Here is a 23,973-nt window from a genome sequence, read left to right on the forward strand (position 1 = left end):
GACAATTTGAAGCTGGGAATTATTATGCCAGATTTGTGGAGCTTTAATTTGGTGAAACTGTCAGAAACACAGATTTTTCTGGAGGGACTTGGCAAGAAAATGTTAACACTGCAAGTAAAATAGAATCCTATACATAAAAATGAAACAATGTAGATGTTTTAAAGACATAACTTAATACAACTGTGCACCTATCAAACCTCACACACATGCTTCCTGTTCTTTATTCCTAAGGTCTTAATACACACAATTCCAAGAACTCAGATTTAGGATATTAGAGAATAATACAGATTTAAAGACAACTAAAAAATACTGAACGAATATAATTTACTATCACTATAATTTATATTTTCTCTCTAAGGTACAGTAAACCAAAGATAATTGTAGAAGATAAATTGACTATTAAATAGTAGTTTAATGCTATGCCTGCTGCAAACATAAGTGATAAATACCCAGTTTCATAATATGCTCTGTTGAACATGAATATATTATTAAATTATACTGTTTATTAACTCAATAAACTCAAGATTTACTGTGGAAATATTTTTTTAAATATGTAACTTACAATCACATGACAATAGATCTCCAAAAGTCTCTATGACTACTGTACTTTTCCCAAATCTTTCCCAAAACAAACATGAAATTCGTTTTACTTCAAAACTATATAACATTTGCATTTCAGAAGAATTAAAAAAATACTTTGCAATCAAATGCAAATTTTACTACTCAAGTCAGTGGTTGATAGTCATTTAGTTTTAAACATATCACTTGCATTTCTTCATAGAAAAAAACCCGAATTATATAGTCCATTTTATTTAAAATAAAACATTAGCATCGAAAGAGTGAAGTGCTTACTAAAAAGGTAACTGTTTTATCCACTGCATATACATAGGAAAATCTTTCATACCCTTTACTTATTGCTATTGTTCTCAACATTTCCATAAGGTCTAGAAATTTTGGACTGCTTTCCCTGAAAACATGAATGTCTTAATTAACTGTCATTGAACAGGAGTAAATAAAAATCTCATTTATGTATTTTTATTATTTTAATATTCAGAAAAAAACAGAACTAGCAAGTATACCTAGGCCAGCTTTAAAAAAGATACAAACGTACATTTATACATCTGTATATATTAAAAAAGCACAACGACTTACTGTGGGTATGAAAGAAGATGAGGCAAGTATGTGTTAAAAGTCTGTATTCTTAGCATGGACATCTTCTATGCAATATTTCTTATTTTTAATTAAAAAAATTTGTTCACACTTAACGCAAGAGTTAATCACCTCAGTCAGAATTTAAAAGTTAAAATTTCTGGAATAGAATACGTGCATGTGTACACAATATATGAAATAATAAAACAACATTTTAACCAAAAAAATCTCTAAAATTTCAAAAGTTACTTACTTTCTAAAATGATGAATTGGAAGAATTGCGATATCCCAATTTATAAAAAGAAAACAAAAAAGAAAGGAAGGAAAAAAAAAGTTAGTTTTCCAACTTAAAATGCAATTCTACATCTTACCATTTCAATAAATAAGACAGTGTACAAGAAACACACCGAACTCTTATATTTGGCTGTTGGCAGGGGGGAAAACACTGGAGGACTGGGGCAAAAGGTGAATTCTACTTTCTTCCCTAACACTTCCATAATGTTTTCATTTTGTCCACAAGCCTCATATAGTTCCATACTAGGTATAATTAGGAGTAAATAAGCAGGACACTATTTGCCCCCAATTCTTTTCTTTCTGCCATTCCCTGTAATTGAGCCCTTCCCTATACACCTGCCAGGGTAGATATACACCTTATTCTATTTGTTTGTTTTCCTCCTTAGACTGTAGGGTTGTGGAACCCTTCTGGTTTGTTTTCATTTCCCACAACCCCTGAAGCAGAACGGGGTGGAATTTGGAGGCAGGGGAGCAGGCATAATTTAAACTGTCTAGACATCAAAGAACCCCCAGAGATGCTTTGCAGAGCCCCAGTGCTGTGTGAACTACAGAAAAACCATTGCTTTATCACATCAAATTGTTGACAGAACACATAAAATTTTACTAATAGTGCACACTTGGTGAGGAGAATGGATGGCCTGTCTATTTTAATAATTTTAAAAGCAGAACAAATATCTGGGGAATGCAATTGGAAGAATATTTACAAACGACAAAGAAAATATCATCGTTGTGGTCCTCTATTCCTTTCCATATGACATAATAATGCTTTAAAAGACAGTACTTAAGTAATCCAAATCTTAAACTACTTTACTAAGTATCTCTTAATAATAATTTTAGATGAAATGCAAACATTTTAAAATCTTTTTTTGTTTTACATCAAAAAAGTAATCCTGAACAACTGAAGTCTAAAAATTCAACAACATTAAGGAGCAATTATTAAGCAGCATTATTAGTCTGTTATTGTGCTGTCTTATTAATATGAATTAATTGAAACAATTTTATGTTTACTCTTTCAAAAAAATTAATAATAGTTCCTTTCAAGTATTTTCAGTGTTGATAGCCTAGACAAAATGTCTTAATTTTAAAGGATATATTTTTAAGGGGAAATTATGTGGGCCTCTGGGGTGGAGGTAATGTTTCAGTTCTTTGTACAGAATCTTAGTGTTCACTATGTGAAAATTAAATTGTTTACTTAGGATTTGTGCATTTCACTTTATATATGTCACATTTCACAAAAAAATGTTTTTAAAATGTTAAAAAAACCCCAATAATGCACCGTTGGATTTACTTACGTATTTACATATTTAATGGGCAGGTCACTACTACTAATAGAAGAATAAACTATTTCTGCCATTGAACGTGGATGACTCTTAAACACACATATACAAGGTTTATATCAATTGATAAATCAGTAACCTAGATGATTAAAAACTACCCTAGAATGTCAAGCCAAACAAACTTCTTACTCTTGAGAAATATTACTGCTAGTCTGGAACCCCCCAGAACGAATGAAAAATAAAAACTTAAAAGTTAGAGTCCTTTATATATATGTTATCTGAAGAATCTCAGCACATAAAATATTAGCCAAAAAATGACCTACAGCAATTCTGAAATTTGATTTTGAAGATAAAAACAGTGTCCCAAACTTCATAGTCTCTCTAAGAGGATCACTAGTGAAAGTTTTTAATGGGCACTGACTTATGACAAATAACAAATATTAGAGTTATACAATGTTAAGTATGATTCCCAGTTTTGCAGATATAACTGAGACTGAGAGGTTAAGAATATTTCTGCAGTTAAATAGCTAACTGATACAGCTGAAATCCAAATTCTACTCTGATTTCAAAGCCCATATAAACATATAAAAATAAATAGGAACAACCAATTACCTCAAGAGATGGGTCATATTTAAAAAGAAGATAGTTTGCATTTTTCTATGTAAAGAATACCTACATGATTTTCAATATTCAACATGTCTGTAGGGTAAAATTAGAGACTTAGTCCCAAGTACTCTTTTATGAGGTGGGGATACTGAGGCAAGAAATAAAATTACCAAGTGACATATGTTGTACAACTTAATTCTTAAATTTAGAGAAACAGTTTCAGACTCTAAACCTAGACATGCATCTGATTGGCTTGAACAGTATAAAAATATATTATTTGGGGAATATAAACAGGCATTTGAACTTAGACTCTGTATCCACTTTATGGACATTACCAAGCTACCACTAGATAGACTACAGTGATTCATACAGCCATATTCACTACACAGACCTTTTGTTTTAGGAGACAAGAATTTCAAAACATCAATACAAGGACAAAAGTTTGCTTGGTATTATTTTAGAATAGGAGCTATAAGGAAATTAAGAAATGGCCCTAAAAACATGTAAGCTAAAGCATATAATCTAATTTATAATTTTTAAAGACCTCCAACTAAAATACGAGGTGAGATGGTTATCTTTGATTATAGCATTAAGGAAAGAACACACCACATGTACAGCTGAATATTGGCGATTGTATCTCTACAACTATGCATGTCGTCGCATGCCATATTACCACTGCTATACTAAGAAAGGCAGTGGAATACAATGAATAAGACCGTGACTTCTGGAGCCAGTCAGCCTGAGTTCAGCTGAGGCTAGACTATTTACTAGCTCTACGACTTTGGACTTCACCTCTCTGGGTCTCAGGTTTCTCAACTACAAAATGTGGATAACAAAAGTCACTATTGCCTAGGGGATCATTCTGAAGATTTAATGAGTTAAAACATGTAAAACACCTAGAATCATGTCTGGCATATTGTACGTGTTCAAAAATTGTGAGTTATTATTAGTAGTATTATTATTTATGACTATTATGGCTCAAAGTAACCAACATCTAGAGGTACAAAGTATGGCAAATGGAAAGAAATTATATATTCTGTAGCTTGTTTAAAGAATTGGTTCAAGTAATATTTTGTCTGATTTAATTTTTGTTTCATTAGTAAAAATAAGTGAAGATATGCAAGTGTACACACCCCTATCCCACAGCCTTTCACATGTGATAAATATTGAAAATAACTTATTCAGTAAAGGTAGAGAGAACAGAATGATAATAATAAATATTTATTATTATAGTTGCCATTTATTGAGCATCCCTAATGCAACTGGGCTTTCACAACTATTATCTATAGTCCTTATAGTCACCATAAAATGTAAACATGATTCCTAGTTTTACAGATGTAACTGAGGCTGAGAGGTTAAGAATCATAGTGTAGTCAAATAAGAACTAAGTGACACAGCTGAAACCAAATTCTACTGATTCCAATGTCCGTGCTCTTTCCACCACCCCACATTCTCTGTCCATAGAGTTGTTTCTTCCACTTAACTATCCTTGGATACTACAGAAGAATATTTAGCACTTGAAGGAAACACACAATGAAAAGCCAGATGCTGGAAAATGGTAAGATGTTGGCTCCATCTTCACTCAACGGTGCCTATAACAATGACTCCCCCAGGGTAAATTTCAAATAATAAAAAGAAAGAACTAGATTGCAGAAGATGACACTGTTGGTTGTCTTGTTCAGGTACTGCTACCCTATGAAAACTAAGGAAGAAAGGCCTTTGAGAGAATATGGTAGAGAATTCAGATCCGTAATTGAGATGCGTCTTTGTAGAACTAGATCATTAAAGAATAACACAATCCATTAGCTGAATAAATATTTATTGAGCACGTTATATAAGCCAAACTAATCTTGAAATAAATTTGCACTCTGACAGTGCTTTGTACAGAACAGAAATGCAGGCTGAGCTGAAGTGAATTCTCTGAATACATATGAAATGACAAGGGATTCAGGAGAAAGAAGCCTTGAGGCATGTGCCACAAAAAGAAGAAAATCATTTGGAATTTAGATGTTATCCCTAGTTTATTTCTAAGGAGATGACTGAGATGAGATCATGTGTGGATTTCTTCTATCACTAACTCCAATGCAGAGGCAGCCAACCCATGGCCATTGATGGCTCTTCAGGACTTTATACTACTTCCCCACAACTATAATCTCAAAGAGAATATTTTCATTTATGCCAAAAACACCCACATACCTTCCAAAATAAAATAAAACAGTGGATTTCATATATTAAAGAACAGGCATTGTAAATATATTTAGTATGATAAAATAGATTCATATAAAAATGTTAATTTCTATGTTCTACTTGTAGCTACTCATACTCTCCCATTTTGTCAGCAACGGCTAATATTACAGTGTTTCTGAATGTGTTCTATGGGATATTAGTCCCAAGTGATGCTCAAAAAACTGTCAAAGGAGTTTCAGAAAAGCTGCATTCTCCCTTTGCAAACTCACCAAATACATTAACAGTATACACTAAAGTGTCTGAAAAATCTTACATAACTCCAGAAACCTACTTAACTCAGTGTTTCCTAAGCATATATAATTTTCAAATCCTCCCCACAACAGTAATGTAGCAACATCCCCTATTACAGAATGCCAAGGAGTATGTGTGGGGAAATGCTAAACTTTATTTATGGTTAGGGTCATTAGGAAAAAGTACCTAGCTTGGATACTCCCAGGAATATTTTATTAGCAAAATGCTTTAAAATTATTTTAAAGGTATATAAAATATTTGTTTCTCTGTGAAAAAACAAAGCAGTGTGATGATTATTTTTCCCTGTGTAGATTTAAAAAATTGAAAAACACCCAGGCACTATAAACAGCATTGAAAAATTTACTAACAGTATCCACATATAAATGAAAATACTATATATTTGCAATATTATATTACCCAACATAAAAGTCATCTTACTCATCTCTCCCAGTGGAGATCTTCCTCCTGATTCTCTATGGCTCTCACTCAGTGACGGGTACCCTCCTCTTCATCACCCAGGAATGGAGCATTTCTCAGACTATTTGAATTATTCTGCCTCAACAACGTTCATCTTTCAATATACATTTTTTACTGCCTCACATCCTAATTCAAACAATCTTTACATCACAAGAAGACAGTTCTATAGCTCCTACCCCTACCCCTGCTTTCAATATCTCCCTCCTGTAATTTGGTCTACCCACTGGTGCCAGAGCAATTTTCCTATTAATAAAACAAAAACAAACAAATGAAACACTGCTCAGGCTTCAGGCCATGCCATACAGCAGATTGATTGACTGCTTTTTTTTTTTAATCAGTGCTTTTCACTGCCCACCAAAGGAAGCACAAAGCCCTTGGCTGACATTAGGATCCTCTACAGTACACTTGGCACCTCCTTCATCTTCATCTTCCCCAACTCTCAGATTACTCCCCGATTCCCAGACTACTCTCCTCTGATCTGATCCAGCTCAGTAAACCATGTGCTTCTGTGGTTTCCCATCTCTCTATTTTGGCTCCTGTGAAACCCTCTGCCTGGAATTTCATCCCACTCCTTGCTCCATCTACCATTCAAAATAAAATGCTTAACTACCACCTGTATGGTGCCAATAAATTAAATGTTCACCAGTAGGTTATAACTATAGATATAGATATACTTTGTATATACATAGCCTTCTGTGATACTAGGGTATCTCCCTCACTGTATTACAATCTCAACACTCTGCATATCCCTCATGGTTTCCTTCCATCAAAATTGTTTACACTTCTAACTCTCCTGCCCGTACAACTTCCAACCAGTTTGGGAACTCCACAGGGGATAGACACATATTTATTTATTTGCATTATCTGACAAACAATCCCAATGTACTCAAAAGGTGTTTGTTGAAATGAACTTAGTCACTGTTATAAAAATTGTTACAATCACGGATTTGTAGACATAAAGCACTCACAATGAATATCGTCTATATTCTATTTAAACTTCTGACTACAATTATGTGTCTCAAACACCCTACCTACTACACAGGCTACACGTCCATCTCACATTGGCACGCCCTGCATTCCTTTCTCTTAGGAACTTTATTGTATTCCAGTTCAGCCATCGGTGAAATGGTCCTGATTTCCCCACCAGAAAGGCTAGCCACGTTAAACTATCTGGCCAAATTGTGGGAGTCTGAGTACCTTTGAGGACACTGATATAGAAATAAAGGGGATGAGCATACATTATTTTCAGTAAAAACATAAGCTTACTGTAAAGGTACAAAAAATATTAGCTAGTGACTACCTCTGCCTCCACAAGGATGGAGCCTGCTGGGAACAAAGCTAAACACAGGCAAGCAGAGCAAAACACAGGAAGAAAACATGGCGGGGGGGGGGGAAGATGACCTCACTTGAACTCCAGCATTATCTAGTCACGTTGAAGTTCAGCCTATTGGATGTACAAGTTAAATAAGCAAATAAATCCCCTGCTTATTTTATTTTTGACACTTGTCTAATAGGCTAAGTGATTTATACAAGCTTATCTCACTTTTCTAGGCCTTGATGTTCTCATCTGTAACATGATGAATTCAAAGCAGGTATGCATTAAAACTCTACTAATATCTTTTTGGTTAAGGCTTTAAGGACAATTAATAATGGTTGGACAATTGGCATACTGTTGATTCTAGCCACGCCGCCTGCCTTTATATTCCCTTCATCTTTAACATCGTCTGTTCTCCTCTCTGCCCACTCATTTGTCAAGGATGCCTCGCCTTCACCTCCTAAAAACTCCTAATTAACTCTCCCATCCATAGTGATGGTTTCTGAACCTCTGTAGGCATCACAGCCTGTCCTGTGACTGCAGCATTTAGTTCTGTGCTATCTAATACATCGTGGCTCAGTGGTAATCGGCTCCTTAGGACTTGTTCCCCTCATAGGGCCCTGTCAGACTCGGATGCTCAGAAAACATTCAGTGGCTGGTGATAAGCTAACATTTCATGATTTATAGAAGAGAACAAAATTTGAAGCTTGGCAATACCAAACGTTGGCTGAGGATGTCCAGAAACAGGAACTATTAAATACTCGAGTGAGAATATAAACTGATACAACCAGTTTGGGAAGATATCTGGCAATATCTAGTGGAAAAAAAAGAAGAAAAAAAGGTGCACATGCTTTACAGATCAGCAATTCCACTTTTTGGTACAGTCCCTAGAAAAACTCAATGCATATTCACAAAGAGTCATTATTTGCTCAGGAAAAAAACTGCCAATAAATTAAATGATCACCAGTAGGTTATAACTACAGATATAGATACACTTTGTATATACATAGCAAAACTATAAAATTCTGAACCACAATAGTACACAGCAAATCTATGACACTGATTGCCTCTGAGAAGAGAAGGAAATCAAAGGAACTCCAGCTTTTTCTGCCAGACTTTATTTAAAAGAAATCCAAAGCAACTAGGACAACATGTCCACATCTGTTAATTCCAGCTGGTGGTTGTTGGTCTGATATTTTGTTGTATTTTCAATAAAGAAAAAAAAAAAAGATTATTGATGATTTTGTTCTTTTACCCATAATTTGGCTTCTCTCTGATTCTATCAGAGCCTTTTCCTCTGTGTCAACTTATATTAAGGTTTAAACACTTTCATGCAAGCAAATAAATAAACACATGGAAATTATATGAAAGTGTAAAGGTATATCATTATACAGAGTTAAAAGTAATAAATCCCTCTCAACTTCCCCCAACCACACCCATTGCTTCTGAAGTCATGACTATTAAAGATGTGCCACGTTTTTTTCCCAGAGCTTTTCCTATTTTCATTCATATATATGCATATATTCAACTCTGTGGTTTTGTATTTTAAATTTCTTTTCAAGAGAAATAAGAGCTGTTACTGCATACCAGTAGATGCATGCTTTTTTACTTAATAATATGAATGAGAAAATTTCCCATAGAATATTGTTTGCTCGTAATGTTCTATAGAATATTAAATGCTCTTAATATTCATATAATGGTCTTACTATCTGATAGAGTAGATATGTTGTACTGTAATTTTTAAACTATTTCCTTATTATTTAACATGTAGCTTGCACCTAATTTTACCCATTCAAACAGTGCTGCAATGAAGAATCTGGTATATATGTCTCATTGTAAGTATGCTGTAGACTGAATGCTTGTGTTCTCCCCAAAATTCATATGTTGAAACCTAACCCCCAACGTGGTACTACTGGAAGGTAGAGGCCTTTGGGAGGTGATTAGGTCATGAGGATGAAGCCGTCTTGCATGGGATTACTGTTCTTATAAAAGAGACCCTGGAGAGCTCTCTCCCCCCATTCCCATGTAAGGACTCAGTGTGAAGTCAAACATCTATGAACCAGAAAGCAGGCCCTCACCAGACTCCAAATCCACGGGTGCCTTGACCTTGGACTCTGCAGCCTCCAGAACGGAGAGAAACAAATTTCTGTTGTGTATAAGCCACCCAGTCTATGGTATTCTGTTACAGCAATCCCAACAGACTAAGACAGTAGGTATAACTATTTCTCTAGGATAGATTCCAAAAAGTAGAATTTTTATATAAAAGGACGCTTTAAAAATGTTGATAGTTACTTCCAAATTACCTTCACTGAGAGTAACTATTTTCCCCACCCAAGTCCATGGTGGACAGTATTCATCTTTAAATTTTGCTGATCTAATCAAATGAAGGTAAAGAGGTCATGCCAGGCAGAGAGAGCAGCGTGAAGAGGGCATACAGGGACAGAACTGAACATGATCTGCAGAAACATGATTATTTGATATTTCCAGAGCAGTGAGTGGGAGGGAGAATAGGGTTGGAATCAGATTCCAAAGGGAAGGTACACACCATGCCATGTACATGACAGTTATACCTCAGTTTAAACTCCCTGGTGAGGAGCTTAGACTCCATGCAGGAGATGATGGAGAGCCCCAGAAGATTTTAAGGAAGAAAATACCCTTGTCCTCCTGTACACATGAGGATAGATCCAGAATGAGACAGGTCTAGAAGAAGACAGATCAATTAGGAGCATGCAGTACTAGACTGCAGGGAAGATAACGAGAACCTCACCAGAGAAATGATGGTAAGGAAGAGATGCGGAGAAAGAGTCAAGAAATACATGAGAAGAAATATGGGGGACAAAAACCAGTAGGATACAGAAACTGACAAGATGTGTATGATGAGGTAGCAGAAGGAATTTAGGATTGCTTCAGGGGCTGGGGGTAAACAGTGGTATAATGAATTAAAATTGGCAACACTGAAGAGATGGTTTGGGAAAAAATATGGTGAATTTAGTTTGGGACTTACTAATTTAAAGGTATGCATCCTAAATTCAGATATACACATGCATCACAGAGTTAATGCTGGGGTTAGAGACAAACACTGGGGCGCCATCAGCATATAGATGGTATTTGGAAAGGTGAAAATTGAAAGGCACAGATGTAGACTAATAAAAGAAGAGAAAGTGATTGACTTGAGCTTATTACATTCCAAAGTTAGGAAAGTACATGAGAAAATATTTCTGAGATGAAAAAAGGAAAAAAGAATCCCATGAAGAATTTCATTATAATAATACGAGGTGTAACTCTAACTTCAGGATATGACTATTTTAGAAGTCAGAATAAATCTCTGTATTCATAGGTAGAAACAACCCATAAGTAGGAAATTACCTAGAGGATCTTGCCAGCAGGAACCCTTCTTTTAAATATAGTTTTTCTTTTAAAGAATAATATAATACACACTACCAAATGTAAAATAGATAGCTGGTGGGGAGCAGCTGCATCACACGGGGAGATCAGCTCGGTGCTTTGTGACCACCTAGAGGGGTGGGATAGGGAGGGTGGGGGGAAGGGAGATGCAAGAGGGAGGGGATATAGGGATATATGTATACGCATAGCTGATTCACTTTGTTATACAGCAGAAACTAACGCAACATGATAAAGCAATTATACGCCAATACAATAAAGATGTTAAAATAAATAAATAAATAAATAAATAAGAATGCACATAAAAAAATAAATAAACTAAACTAAAATAAAATAAATATCAGCCTGATGGCAAGTGCCTCAGGTTTGAATCTCCACAGGAAAATAATCCTAATCCTGTATTTTGACCAAAAATCAGTAGATGGATAACTTAGATCCTTGGCTAGTTTGATTTGGTATTCATTTATCTTGACTTCTAGTAAGAACATTGCAAGGCTTTTATAAAGGATATAACATATTACAAGAACCATAAAAGATACTAAAATAAAGCTACAGGCAAAATTATGAATAAAATATATATAATGAAGACATACACTTACTTACATGATGGTTATATGTAAATTATATATTTTAAATCTTTTTGTATTGTATTTGCAATGTTTTTTTTTGCAATGTTTTTGTTTGAAATGTTAAAAAGCGACCACCCAGAATAAAAAAATTTGTATTAAACTTAAAAAATAATAAATAAATAAATAAAATAAAAAGTAATATAAGAACATTACTAAAATATCTGTCAGTTGAAGAAAAGATGAAAAAAATAACTAAAAAAATCTCAACTCCTTAAAAGAACTCTGAACATTTTACAAACTTTCTTCTAGCCTGTGTTCCTGGCAGGTTTCTATTTTAAAATTATAATTTACCTAAATATTGAATCACAATATTTTATTTTATATTACACCCTGTCAAAACTACTACACAGCCATAATAAATATATCGAAGTGTTAAAAATATTCTATCAACTTGTTTCAAGCCAGTGGTTTTCAATCTGGCTGTGCATTAGAATTTTTAGGGGAATTTTTTGAAATGAAAATTTTGAGGCAACCCCAAACTTATTAAATAAACACCTCTGGTGGAGCCAAGCCTTCAGCATTTTCTTATGTTTTTCCAAATGATTTTACTGCACTGTCAAGTTTGAGAATCACTGATATAACTGGTGAGCTTTTATGTTCTTTATTCATAATTGAAATAGCATTGATGTGACTATTTTAGGGTATATAACACTTTTTTCCTTACATTCGAAGATATTTTAAGATAGCCTTGCAGAAGTGGCATTATTAATTCAGGAGATATAAATTATGTACTGACCTTTTGCAAATAATGCCAACTGGCTTTTCAAGTGAGTTGTTTTGGTTTACGCTGTCACCAGGAGTATACTAGCAGAAAGCATCATTTGGAGTCAGGGTGAAGTGCTTGCACTGATTAATTTATTAGGTAAACCAAAAGAAAATCTCCAGTGGCTCTTTACCTTGCATTTCTGTGATTATTAGTAAGATCAACTCTTACCCACATACTTGTTTATTCCCTAGTTTTATGCATTGAAGCTCCTCTGTTCATGACCTTTGACCACAATGTTCTAAGGTCAACATTTCTTTTTGTTTTAATAATCTTTTTATATAATACTTCTAGCTTATATTAGCTAAAAATATTAACTACAAATATTTTCTCCATTGTCACTTAATGTTTTGTTTTTGATCTGCAAACACATAAAATTTTATGTAGACAATTACGTTCACCTTTTCCTTTGCATTTTATTTTACAGCTTCTGTAAAAAGTCATTCCCTCTCAAAGGTGAATTCAAAAGTTAGATTTGAATTTTTCTAAGTTTTTCAATGCTATGACTTTTCATATTTAAATTTTCAGTCATGTCTGTATCTTCCTCAATATAAAATACACCTAGCCATTACATGTTCCATAAACTTAAAATGTTTATAAATATTTCCTTGTCCATTACTTCATCTCTAATTCATTCTCCTATCCCTTCTCTGCAGAAGACTCCAGTACTACTCATAGGAAATTCCTTGATCAGCAGAATGTCAAAAGAATTCAACTCAGAGTTTTGCTGGCTATGGGAAAATGTTTACCTTTAAATGTTTGATAAAGGAAATGTTTAAAAATAACTACACCAACTACTACTGTTAAGATTGGCATTCATACCACAGGACAAATGTCCATTTAATTTAGCTTTCTTCTCCCTTCCTCTCTCCTCCTCATCTTCTTTCACCACTTGCATTCTCAAGACAGTTTGTTCAGTGGCAGTTGTCTGCTTTGATTAAAAGGATTCCCATAAAAAGATATTTAATAAACATAGCCTTTTGGTATAAAATAGAAGTACTGTGAAATTCAAACACCGTAATTACTTGAGATGGCATGAAATGCATCCACAAAATTCAGACAGAATTATAAAGTAAAAACAAACTTGAAAAAGGAAGAATAAATACAAAGGCCAGTGAAGTTAAGCATCCTTCCCTTAACCAAACTTGGTATTTGACACCTAAAAATACATCTAAGAATCTGGCAGTATGCTTAAAAGAAATTTAATACACCTAGTTCTTGTTTTAATTTCACCCTCTGGGAAATATGATTCATTAGAGACACAGTTGGGAGTAGGGATTGCAGAAAAGCAACCTAAATTAATACTCTTCTGTACAGAGAAAAACAGTAAAATAAAGGTAAGAATGGCTAGGACCAATGCAAATGTAAAAAGAGAATAAATAATACTGTTTCAGGCTAATTTTTTTGAAAACTATAAAATTATACACACATACATATTAATAAATTCCAGAAGTAATGCTACTAATATGTTATATATGTATTACCTCTGTTTCACAGAAATAAACATCTTCCTTAGGAAAAAATGCGCATTTTGATGACCCATGGGGAGAAATCTATCTTTAGACGAAACAAGATTTCCTGTACATTATTTAACAGCAATATCAATGTTCCAACTAGGCACACAGAGACCCTCCAAACAACAACTCCAGCAACAAAACGAGAGAACAATATGTGAATATAATCAGGGTGGAAAGGAAGAGACTTTGTGACCCACAGTAATAATTCAAGAAAAATTATTTTAAACCTGGGGCCCTATTTACTCAACTAACTAAATGGCAACCGATTAAACACTTACTAAAATTATAGAGAACTATCTACGCTTAGGTAACAATAAGAGGTAACGGTCTTCTGCCTTCATTCTTCAATGTTTCAAAAAACAAAACTTTGGGTATCATGGCTTCTGTCCAGTTGGCGAACATCTTATTTAAGTAAGCACAACTCCAAACCACTCATTTAATCTGCTTTAATATTCTTGAGGGTTTAAATAGCCACTTAAAACTTTCAGGAAATAGTTCCTCGATGCACCTGCCACCTCATTTCATGAAATCAATACTTCGCTTAAGCTAAGTCAGGAAATCTTAAAGTGCTGAATTCAATTATGACCATTACTTCATGAGCTGCTAGTAGATAAAACACAGCACTGAAGTTGAAAATCATTACAGTTAAACAGCTTTACTTCTTTGGGTAAGTGGGGCGTTTTCTAAGGTACCATTAACATAATTGATAAGAGCATATCGTGTTAGGATAACAGTAACAACTTTAATATATAATATAATACCTTTCTATTGCCAAATGTTAGTTTATAAGCACAGAAACAACATTCTCCCTGGCTATGCCTAAAATAAATATATTGGGATGGTGGGAGACAGCTGTCTATCAATATAAAAAGGAAAACTGATAATATTGATCCAAACTTCATCTAAAGATGTAAACAAGTATTTAGAAAAATCCACATATATGACTAGTTAAGCAGAACACTAAAATTCACCACGTCTTCAGTCACAAGCACTATGTTATACATGAAAGGCAATGGTAAGCTGAGGTTCCACATAGAAAAGCTTGTAGACACATTTAAAAGAAAAAAAAGCTTTTATAAACAGTAAACACCAGGTATTGGTCTTCAACTGCTGTCTCTCCTCAGATAACTACTAACTACCTGATTGGCTTCCAAGCACTGGTCCTTCTAGTTTCCTAGGGTCCAATGTGGGGTATCATTACTTCAATTTCCAAGCAGAGAATGAACAAATGTCCAAACAAAGAGATAAAATTTGAAATTCTAAACCTCTTCATCCCATAAATGCTAAACATTTGATGATCGTAAAATTGTTCCTTTTGTCACTTGGCTTGTTAAACTGAGTTTTAAGAAAACTCTGGAAATTTTCAAAATAAATGTTATGCTAGTGCATTCCTATGTCTCTCATTTCCTCCTTGATTTGTTCATGCCTTCTAATAGGCATGGTTTTTCTTCTTCTTTTTTTTTCCTTTGGGACCCCCTCTTCAAGTCTAACATTTGCCTGGGGCTTAACATTTGACTGGATGGAAAGACTGAGCTTTGGAACCGGCCAGATACAGGCTCAAATACCACAGCTTCCACTTATAGTTGTGTGAAGTTAGGCAAGATACCTGACTTCTCTCAGCATCAATTTCCTCATCTGTAAAATGAAGAAATAACACTCACTTCTCAGTGTTACCCTGTGGATTAAATGAGCTAAAAAATAGAAACTTCTTGGCTCAATGCCTGACATGATCAGTTACTGCATAAATGTTAGTTTCCTGCCCTTTTGCCAAAATGACAGTCAACAGACAGTCCAGATGATATTTACAGACACACACATCTGTTTGTTGTTTTCCATTCTTTACCTGGATTCTACTCTTAATCCTAATAAACTTCCCCCATGTTCAACACTCAGCAAGCTTTTTGTTACCGTAAGGGAAAACAATTGAAATAATATTATATAAATAAATAACAGCAAAGAGGAGGCACCAAATTTCTAAAGAACACGTTCAAAATTGAAGAAACTCTGGCATAGTCTCTTGAATGCCTGAGCGGTTTAAGGAGAAGGAGAGGCAGTATTTACTAAAGAGTGCAACTCAATTTGATTCTTAGTAAAACAGGATTAGGATATCGAAGTGCTCCCAGTGAAGATAAAGCAAAACATTCACTGGGGAAAATCAGCCATCACCAGCAAGAATATTTACTAATGTACTCAGACTGCTTAAAAGAGCCCCAAGCAAAAGGGTGAACAAGCAGACTACAACTTCAGCAAGAAAGATCATGGAGATGCAGTCAGTGTTCACAGGGAAGAAGGCTCCGGATATATACCAGAAAGGAAAATAAAACTTTTCTACCTAATGTTGCCATAGGATTTTTGTGTGTAGATGAATTTGGAGTCAAAATATGGCCATAGTTTACACAAACTGTAATTCACATAGAGAAATCAGAAAGCACAGCAGGGCCTCCCAACTTGTCACTTTCCAACAAGTCACACTTTCTCAGTTTCGATTCTAATCTGCACTGTCACACGGACAAAACAAAAATAACGTATGTGAGCGACACCAATCTGAGAGCCACCCTCATAACCTTCTTCACCGTCATTCAAATCACTGCCTGGCCTCCAGGTGGCCAGTTGTCTCCTCAAACCCACTAAACGTGAGCCGGGGAATGAGTGACAACGACGGGGTTCCTCCATACGGGGAGACCCTCGATGTCCCTTTTCACCCAACATCACTAGCTGGTACCTACCCGGAAGGAATGAACGGAACCACTCCAATGCAATCCCAGCCACTCCTGCTAGTTCAAGCATTCGGTTCAGCATCACCTCATGACCAACACGAAAGCAGCTGAGGCTCTAATATAATCATCATGGAAAGGTGTCCCAAATCCTTCATTCGAGGAAGATCCTTCATACACACCAACGCTGTCTCCAAGCCATGCCGGGGTCTGAAACCAGACTGGAAAATATTATATATGTGTATATATAGTAAAACTCCCACAACCCACTCTTCTACTATGTCACATTTATTTACAGCTGCTTAACCCCTCCTAAATATATATAGCCTTCTCAAGGTGAAAATATGAACATTCAAGGAAAGATCCTTTCCATAGTAGAAGGGAAACTGAAAGTATATGAAGACCTGGTGCTGCCAGGTAAGGTAGTTGAGGTGGTCCCAAATGGAACATACTTTGTCCTGAAGGGAAAAGAGAAAATACGATATTGGTTTCCAAGGCTAGTCTTCGAAACTTGGTATATAGGATCAAACTCTTCCGATATTTACAAAACAGAAAACAAAACAAAGCAAAAAACCCTTGGCTTTTTCAGGAGATGGGAAAGCAATGTCAGATTAACCACTGAAGCTTTGTTTGGTATTACCAAAGTGCCTTCTACCTCCTGAATCCCACAGGGGGTCACCACTTTCCTAATCCTAACTACCATTGCCTTGACTGCATTACTAGACTCTACTGATGCAGGAGCTGTATGCTGACGGCCCTTGCTCACTGTGCAGACACAGGCAGCAACCTTTAAATGAATAACAACTTCAAATAGTAGGAATAATAAACAAAAATGATCGATGGGCCCCAACAGCTATTATATGTTAAAGAACAAGAACAAACCAACTTTAAAAATACCAATTTTCCTTCTCACTTCTTAATGAATAGGCTTCTTAGAAACAAAGGGACATTATATACAGTTTTCAAAGTTTAACCAGAGAATTCACTATTTTTATCTTCTTGAGACTTCTGTTAGAAGATTTAAGACTATATATTTCCTTTTTGCTTGCCCCTTTCTCCTGAACTAATGTAATCCTGAAAACTAAAACTTTCAATCCCAGTGCAAAAGTTGACTGTTTCTCAATTTCCAGAGTGTGTCTAAAATAAAATTAATTGGGCTAAATCACTGCAGCAATATTTTCTATGTGCTTACCCTAAAATATTATCTTCATCAAGCAAATGGCTATCTATATGAGTGTTCATCACATATAATTTCATTTAAAATTAATAGAATTGTCTTCTAATCTCCATTTCATTTACTCTACTGGCCAAACTCATCCCATCCTTGCCAGTTACTAAAATGAAAAAGTTGTGTAATGTCCTTCGGGGGTACTATTTCCTCTACCCACTCAGTATATACTTTGCTTCTCAAGTCAATTATCCCATTGATGTCAAATATCCAGAAACTGCATAGATAGATTTGGACCTGAGATTTATACCAAACATAATACTCATTATGTTTTTCTGGACACTCTCCACTAACTTCACTGCATCTCATAAAAAAATGACACATCTCTCGTAAGGAAAATGCTGAATGGATCACCTAGGCTAAGGACTCAGAAAATACTACACTGAAAGGAATAGCTCACTTGATTGCTTAGCTCAAACTTATAGTCCCCTTGGTGCTTGGTAACATACAATGCTTTTCGTCCTAAAATTTTAAGTCCTCGTGCTTGACATATTGACCCTCTGTTGCATAACCTGTGGGTCTGGCTGAGTGCCATGAGTATAGAGTCTTCTCAAACCATCCCTTTTACAGATATCAGCTAACAATGTCTATGAGTAATGTATGTTCAGTCAAATAAATACCTGCTGAGATGTCTGCCATGATCTAGGAACTATACAGGATATACAAACATGAGTAAGATATGTCACTAGCTGTCTTGGAATCCATAGTTTAGTTGGGAGAAAAACATATAAACTAAAAGAACTGTGATAAAGATACATTAAAAACCACCCTTATAAAAGAAGGGACCATATTTCTGCCTGGGAATTGAGGGGAAAGTATCCAGGGGAGAAAATCTGCATCTTAAATAATGACTAGCTATTACGGTGGCAGTGATAGTAATAACCAACAGAAGCCAAGGCATTAGCATATATGTAATTTACAAAATCTTGGAAATCAGATCACTACTCAAAAGTAAAATATATTCTATCCTATAGTATTTAGTTTAAGACAGCAAAACTATTTCAGTATAATGGAAAACTCCCAGTATAATATGAACATTCAATAAACACTAAAGTCAAAACTGTGAGAACCTTAATGACAGAAGCACACAAATAATGATGTAGATTTTCCCAGAAATTAATCATTTCCTACATATTTAAATGCAGACCTCCTCAGAGATAGCAAAGTGGTTTTGTTTACTAAAGTCTCTTCTCCAAAATTTCATTTTGTGTATGTGAAGCTTCTCAATCAAATTTCAAACAAACTTTGGATGAGGTACAAACACACAGGACTCTGAGGCACATCGTTTTCCCTCAAAACATACAAATTACATAATTAATAGGAGGCACTGTCAGGATATGACATTTTAACACATATAAGTTTGGAGAGTGGAAAAGCAGAAGAAATACTACACCTATACTGTACATTCAAAAGGCTAAAGTAGCCCAAGTATGAGAGCTAGCTAGAGAAATGCACCTTCCAAGTTACAAATAAGATCGTCCTCAAAGCATTTCATGTAATGAAAAACAATTTACCCACTGGTACATTGTAAATCGGGAAAATCCCTGATCCTAGAATCCCAAAATTAGTCATTGGCAGATATCTTATTAAAAGCAATTCAGGCTCTGCTTCATCAAGTAACAATGGTTTTAAATCTAACCACTGAATCTGAGTTGAGAACACAAACTAATTAGAATCCCTTTCCTAACTTCTCATAAAATTTTAGATTAAAAATTATGTATTAAATCATATCGTATACTTCTTATTGAAACGTGACTCTTTTGGCATCAGTGTGCCAAAATACTACTGTGACATATCTTAGAATACAAATTTGACTTGATAAGCCATTCAATCTTGATTAATTTTTCCAAAGTCTTACTAATGCAACAAAGTGTGAAATCTCACAAATCAAGTATACAGTTGATGGTACATTTAAAAAAATTATTTTATCCTCATTTCAGCCCTACCATGCAGATAAAGAGCCCTAATTTTCCCTATTTCACTGGAGAGAAAAGACAAAAAAGAAAAAAAGAAAGAAAGAAAAGAAAAGACTGAGTGACTTATCCAGGATAACATATGATGTTGGAAATAAAAACAGAGCTGGAATTCAAATTTCCATTCAGAAAATATCATGAGCCTATTACATAAAGGGCACCATGGGGAAGAGAAGATCAATGAGACATAAACTCTACCATTAAGGAAAGTGTAGTCCTATTATAACAAGAGAAAATTTGAGACAGTTTATTAGATACAACAAAGGAACACACATATTATGTTATAAAGGAATAGCAAGGATAAAATGATGAATTAAAGCTAGAGTTAAAGAACCCCTCACTGAGGAGGTGGTATATGACATTTGAATTGGCTTTGGAGTGGGTGGGTAGAGGACAAGAAATAGTGAAGGTCGTTAACAGGCTGAGTAGAGTCAGAGAGACTTGGAAATATATGTTAATAGTTGCATAAAGTTAAATATATAGGTATTTTCTCAAATGTCACAAAATTATAATACATATTTAACCTAAATCAAGCCTAAGCATGAGATTTAACTTAAAAATAGATACAGCAGAGGCTGGTAGCTATTCCCCAGTAACTACCTTTCCCTATCTCCCACTTTTTAGCTGGGAACCAGCCTCCTGAAACAGACTATACTCTCCAGCTTCCAGTTCAGCTAAGTGCAACTACGTATCTGGCCAATGGGACATGAGAAAAACGGATGCACTCAACGCTTAGAACAGAACATCTCTAAAGAGGGACTGTTTCTGCCTCTTCTTCCATCTGCTGCTTGGAACATGGATTTGGTGGCACATCATGTTAGACCATGGGGTGAAGACAAAATACTAGGGACAACAGAGCAACATGACAAAAGGACCCTGGCTCCTCGGATATCCTGATGTAACAAAGCTATCTTATCATTCCTGGGACTCCCCACCTTCAGACTGTAATGTGAGAAATGAACTTTTATTTAATTTAACCACCTGTTTTGGGACTCCATGACACCCACGCAAACCTATGCACTAGCTTATATAAACACCTATGCTATGAAATACATACAAATTCAAAGTATATTCTTGGACCTCGATTCTCAGAACTTTAGAAAAAAAAATCTGAAAATGTTTCATTGCAAAGGATTTATTATAATCAGCAATATGCAGTTGTTGTAATAGGCTTTCAAATCTATTTTTAAATTTTAATCTATATGACAACCCTAAACAGTGGAAAGGTCAGAGATCAATATTATCATATTAAAGGTGAAGAATAAAACAACAGATCAGGAATTCATTACAAAAAATCTTTGACAGCTCCAAATTGTATTGGGTTTCACTGTATTTAATCCATAAAATATTCATTACATATATTTCATACTATATTGATATACTGAAGAACCATTTATAAAGAAAAGTCAAATGAGTTATTAATGCCAGAAAAAAGAATCAGTAAATGAATACTAGATTTTTACTGTAAGTTCACACTAGTTGACAATGTTTTCATTTACCCATTGGACTTCTCAGGCCACTCAATTTTATTGTGATTACATTTAAATATTGCTATTCATTTTTTTACAGAGAACAGAGGAAAATTTAATAAGTAAACATAAGTTAAATATATTATCATGGTGTGAATGAAGAAACAGAGCAGGCTGCACGAGTCCAGAGGGAAAATCTGAAAAGAGAAAATGGGGGCTGGATGGCCTGTGTGCATCAAATTGTCTGCAGGCAAATCTATTCGCCCTTGCTTCACAAATTACTCATATTACAGACATTCTAAAGAATAACTGGATTAAGCATATTCAATGAAGTGATCCATGGCACTGTGTCTTACTGAGCTCACTGACTCTCTACATCAGCCCAGAGAGGCAGGAATGCAAGGCAGCCACAACCCCTTCCCTAGTTCTTCTCATAGTCCTCCTTTGGGCAAGGTCTTGACCGCAACCAAAAGCCAACGAGGCCAGAATCAGGAACACTGGATAACCATCAGAAGTACAAAGTACAGTAAAATCTCTCTTGTACCCCTAACTCCTGCCAAAATATGTACTATTGGAGGCAAATAAAACCAGATAATAAAGGGTGACTGGATCAATGAAAACTCATCACTTCAGGAAAATCAATTGAAAGACATGTCCTTTCAAATAGTATCTTAGAATAAAAGATTTATCTTCTTTTCTTCTCTTTTTATGGTCTGTCCTTCACTTACTACTGAGCTTTTGCACATTCTTTTGCACTTCTCAAATTCTGAAATGATCACCCTCTTCTAAGTTAAAGATGAGTCACATATTTACTAGCCATTCCTTAGACTATCCCACTAGAAACAACTTATTCCAAAAAATATTCATGAATGCCATTTTTCTACATCTAGCCACCAGTAGGACACCTTCAACAAACGCAAATTAAGCAACAAATTGAAAACTGATCATTGTACAAATGTTGCACTTCACTCAGACTGGTTAGAGAGGAATGAAGTCATGGATTCAGGCTATCTGCAGTGGTCTGATGGAGAAAGTGCTCTACCCAGACATTTTACATCTATCTTCTGTAAAAATAAGAAATAAAAAGAAAAAGAAAAGAGTGGTGTTTTTCTATCTCCCAGCGGAAATACAATGGACAGATGAGATGAGGAAGGATGGATAAGTGGTCATGATACAGATTACCCATAACAGTAAAGTTTATCTGATTATTCTCCGCTTAAGAAAATGTCCTGAAGAACGCAGTAATGCCGGTTCGGATGCGACTTATCTGTTCATTTGTACCTTTTTTCCTTTCCCTAGATGCATATCTTAAAAACAGGACAATGTTAATAACTTAGCCTCCTCTACCCCCCACCTAAGCATCGTTTAATCAGTCTCATCTATTTTCATTCAGTTATTTCATAAAGGTAGTAACTGCCACTCTCTAAAACTGCCTTTTGTTAGCAATTAATGCTTTGACTAGTCACAGCGAGTTCCCCAGAAACAATCTATAAGTCCAATATCAACAACAAAACAGTGAGAGTCCTACAAAGTCCTTGGTTCTTCCATTACTTAAAGTATGTTTCCCACCCTTACAGCATCACCTTCTAAATAAAACAGTAAGAAGTTACAATTTAAATATATCTTGCTGCTATCCATAAGCCCAAATCTTCACTAAAGATCATCCCCCTCATGTTGGACAAGCATAACAGTGAAAGTTCAGGAAAGGCTTTGCATCTTCCAAATCTGGGTTATGGAAATGGAATTTTTTAAAAAATTTCAACCCTATTTACAAATAGGCTATAAATCGAGAGTCTCAATACACCTATCTACAGGCTAGACTTTAATCTCAGTGAGTAATATATATATAGACAATCAACAGTTAGCCAGAAAAGCTGCTAAGGGGGTGGGGGAGTATTTACTCGATAGAATCATATAACCAATACTTTTAAAATCAAAATATTATTAGGTTCAGGCTACAAATATTTCAAAAGATTAAATGCAATTGATTCTGAATCAGACATCAAATCCCAGGTATGTCACTTGCTAGCTGAATGAACTATTCCAAGTTACTTAATCTCACCTGCCTCAGTTTCCCTATCTGTAAAATGGTAAATACGATATCACTTTTTTAAAAAGATAATTCATGTAAAGTCCTTAGTATTGGGTCTAGTGTAAGTAAATGATAAAAAAAATAGGTATTCTTTTAATCATCAAGCCCCCACTCATTAATCTGCTTGACATACTGCATAAAACATGGTATCTCAGCACCAGGTGAAATAAATGACTGAATACAAAGATCCGTGTCCCTAATCTTAATGAGCTTGTATTTGTGATGCAAAGACAACACTTCCTGTTATGTTAGAATATCATATATTCTATTAAGAATTCAAGAGAGAATTTAGAAAGTCCTAAGTTTAATGTTTTTAATAAAAATAAAAAGCCATTATGTACTAGGCTGAAGACATACTCCACAGAGGAGACGTTAAAAGACATAAATGAATGACTCAGAAGGGTCTGGAACTACGCTGTTAAACCTTCAAAAGGAGGAACTTCATTTTACTCATCTATTAATCCAGCAGCTTCCACAGTCTCAAGAACATAGCATGTACTTAATAAACGTTAATGGAATGAAGACATGCCTTAAAGCTTCCACAAAATCCCCAGGACTTTACACAGTGAGCAAAAAGGAGGCACTTAGTC

At 35.1% G+C, this 23,973-nt stretch overlaps 1 protein-coding gene across 1 annotated transcript in view; it reads right to left on the reverse strand.

Moving 5' to 3' along the window:
* The window catches only part of ASXL3 (ASXL transcriptional regulator 3), a 163,491-nt gene that overhangs the window by 99,169 nt on the left and 40,349 nt on the right, over positions 1 to 23,973 (reverse strand). The window contains exon 3 of the mRNA XM_067014949.1: positions 23,621 to 23,623. Coding sequence (XP_066871050.1) covers positions 23,621 to 23,623 — 3 coding nt within the window. The remainder of the gene's footprint in view (positions 1 to 23,620; positions 23,624 to 23,973) is intronic.

This window comes from Kogia breviceps, chromosome 15, assembly GCF_026419965.1.
Source record: "Kogia breviceps isolate mKogBre1 chromosome 15, mKogBre1 haplotype 1, whole genome shotgun sequence".
NCBI lineage: Eukaryota > Metazoa > Chordata > Mammalia > Artiodactyla > Physeteridae > Kogia > Kogia breviceps.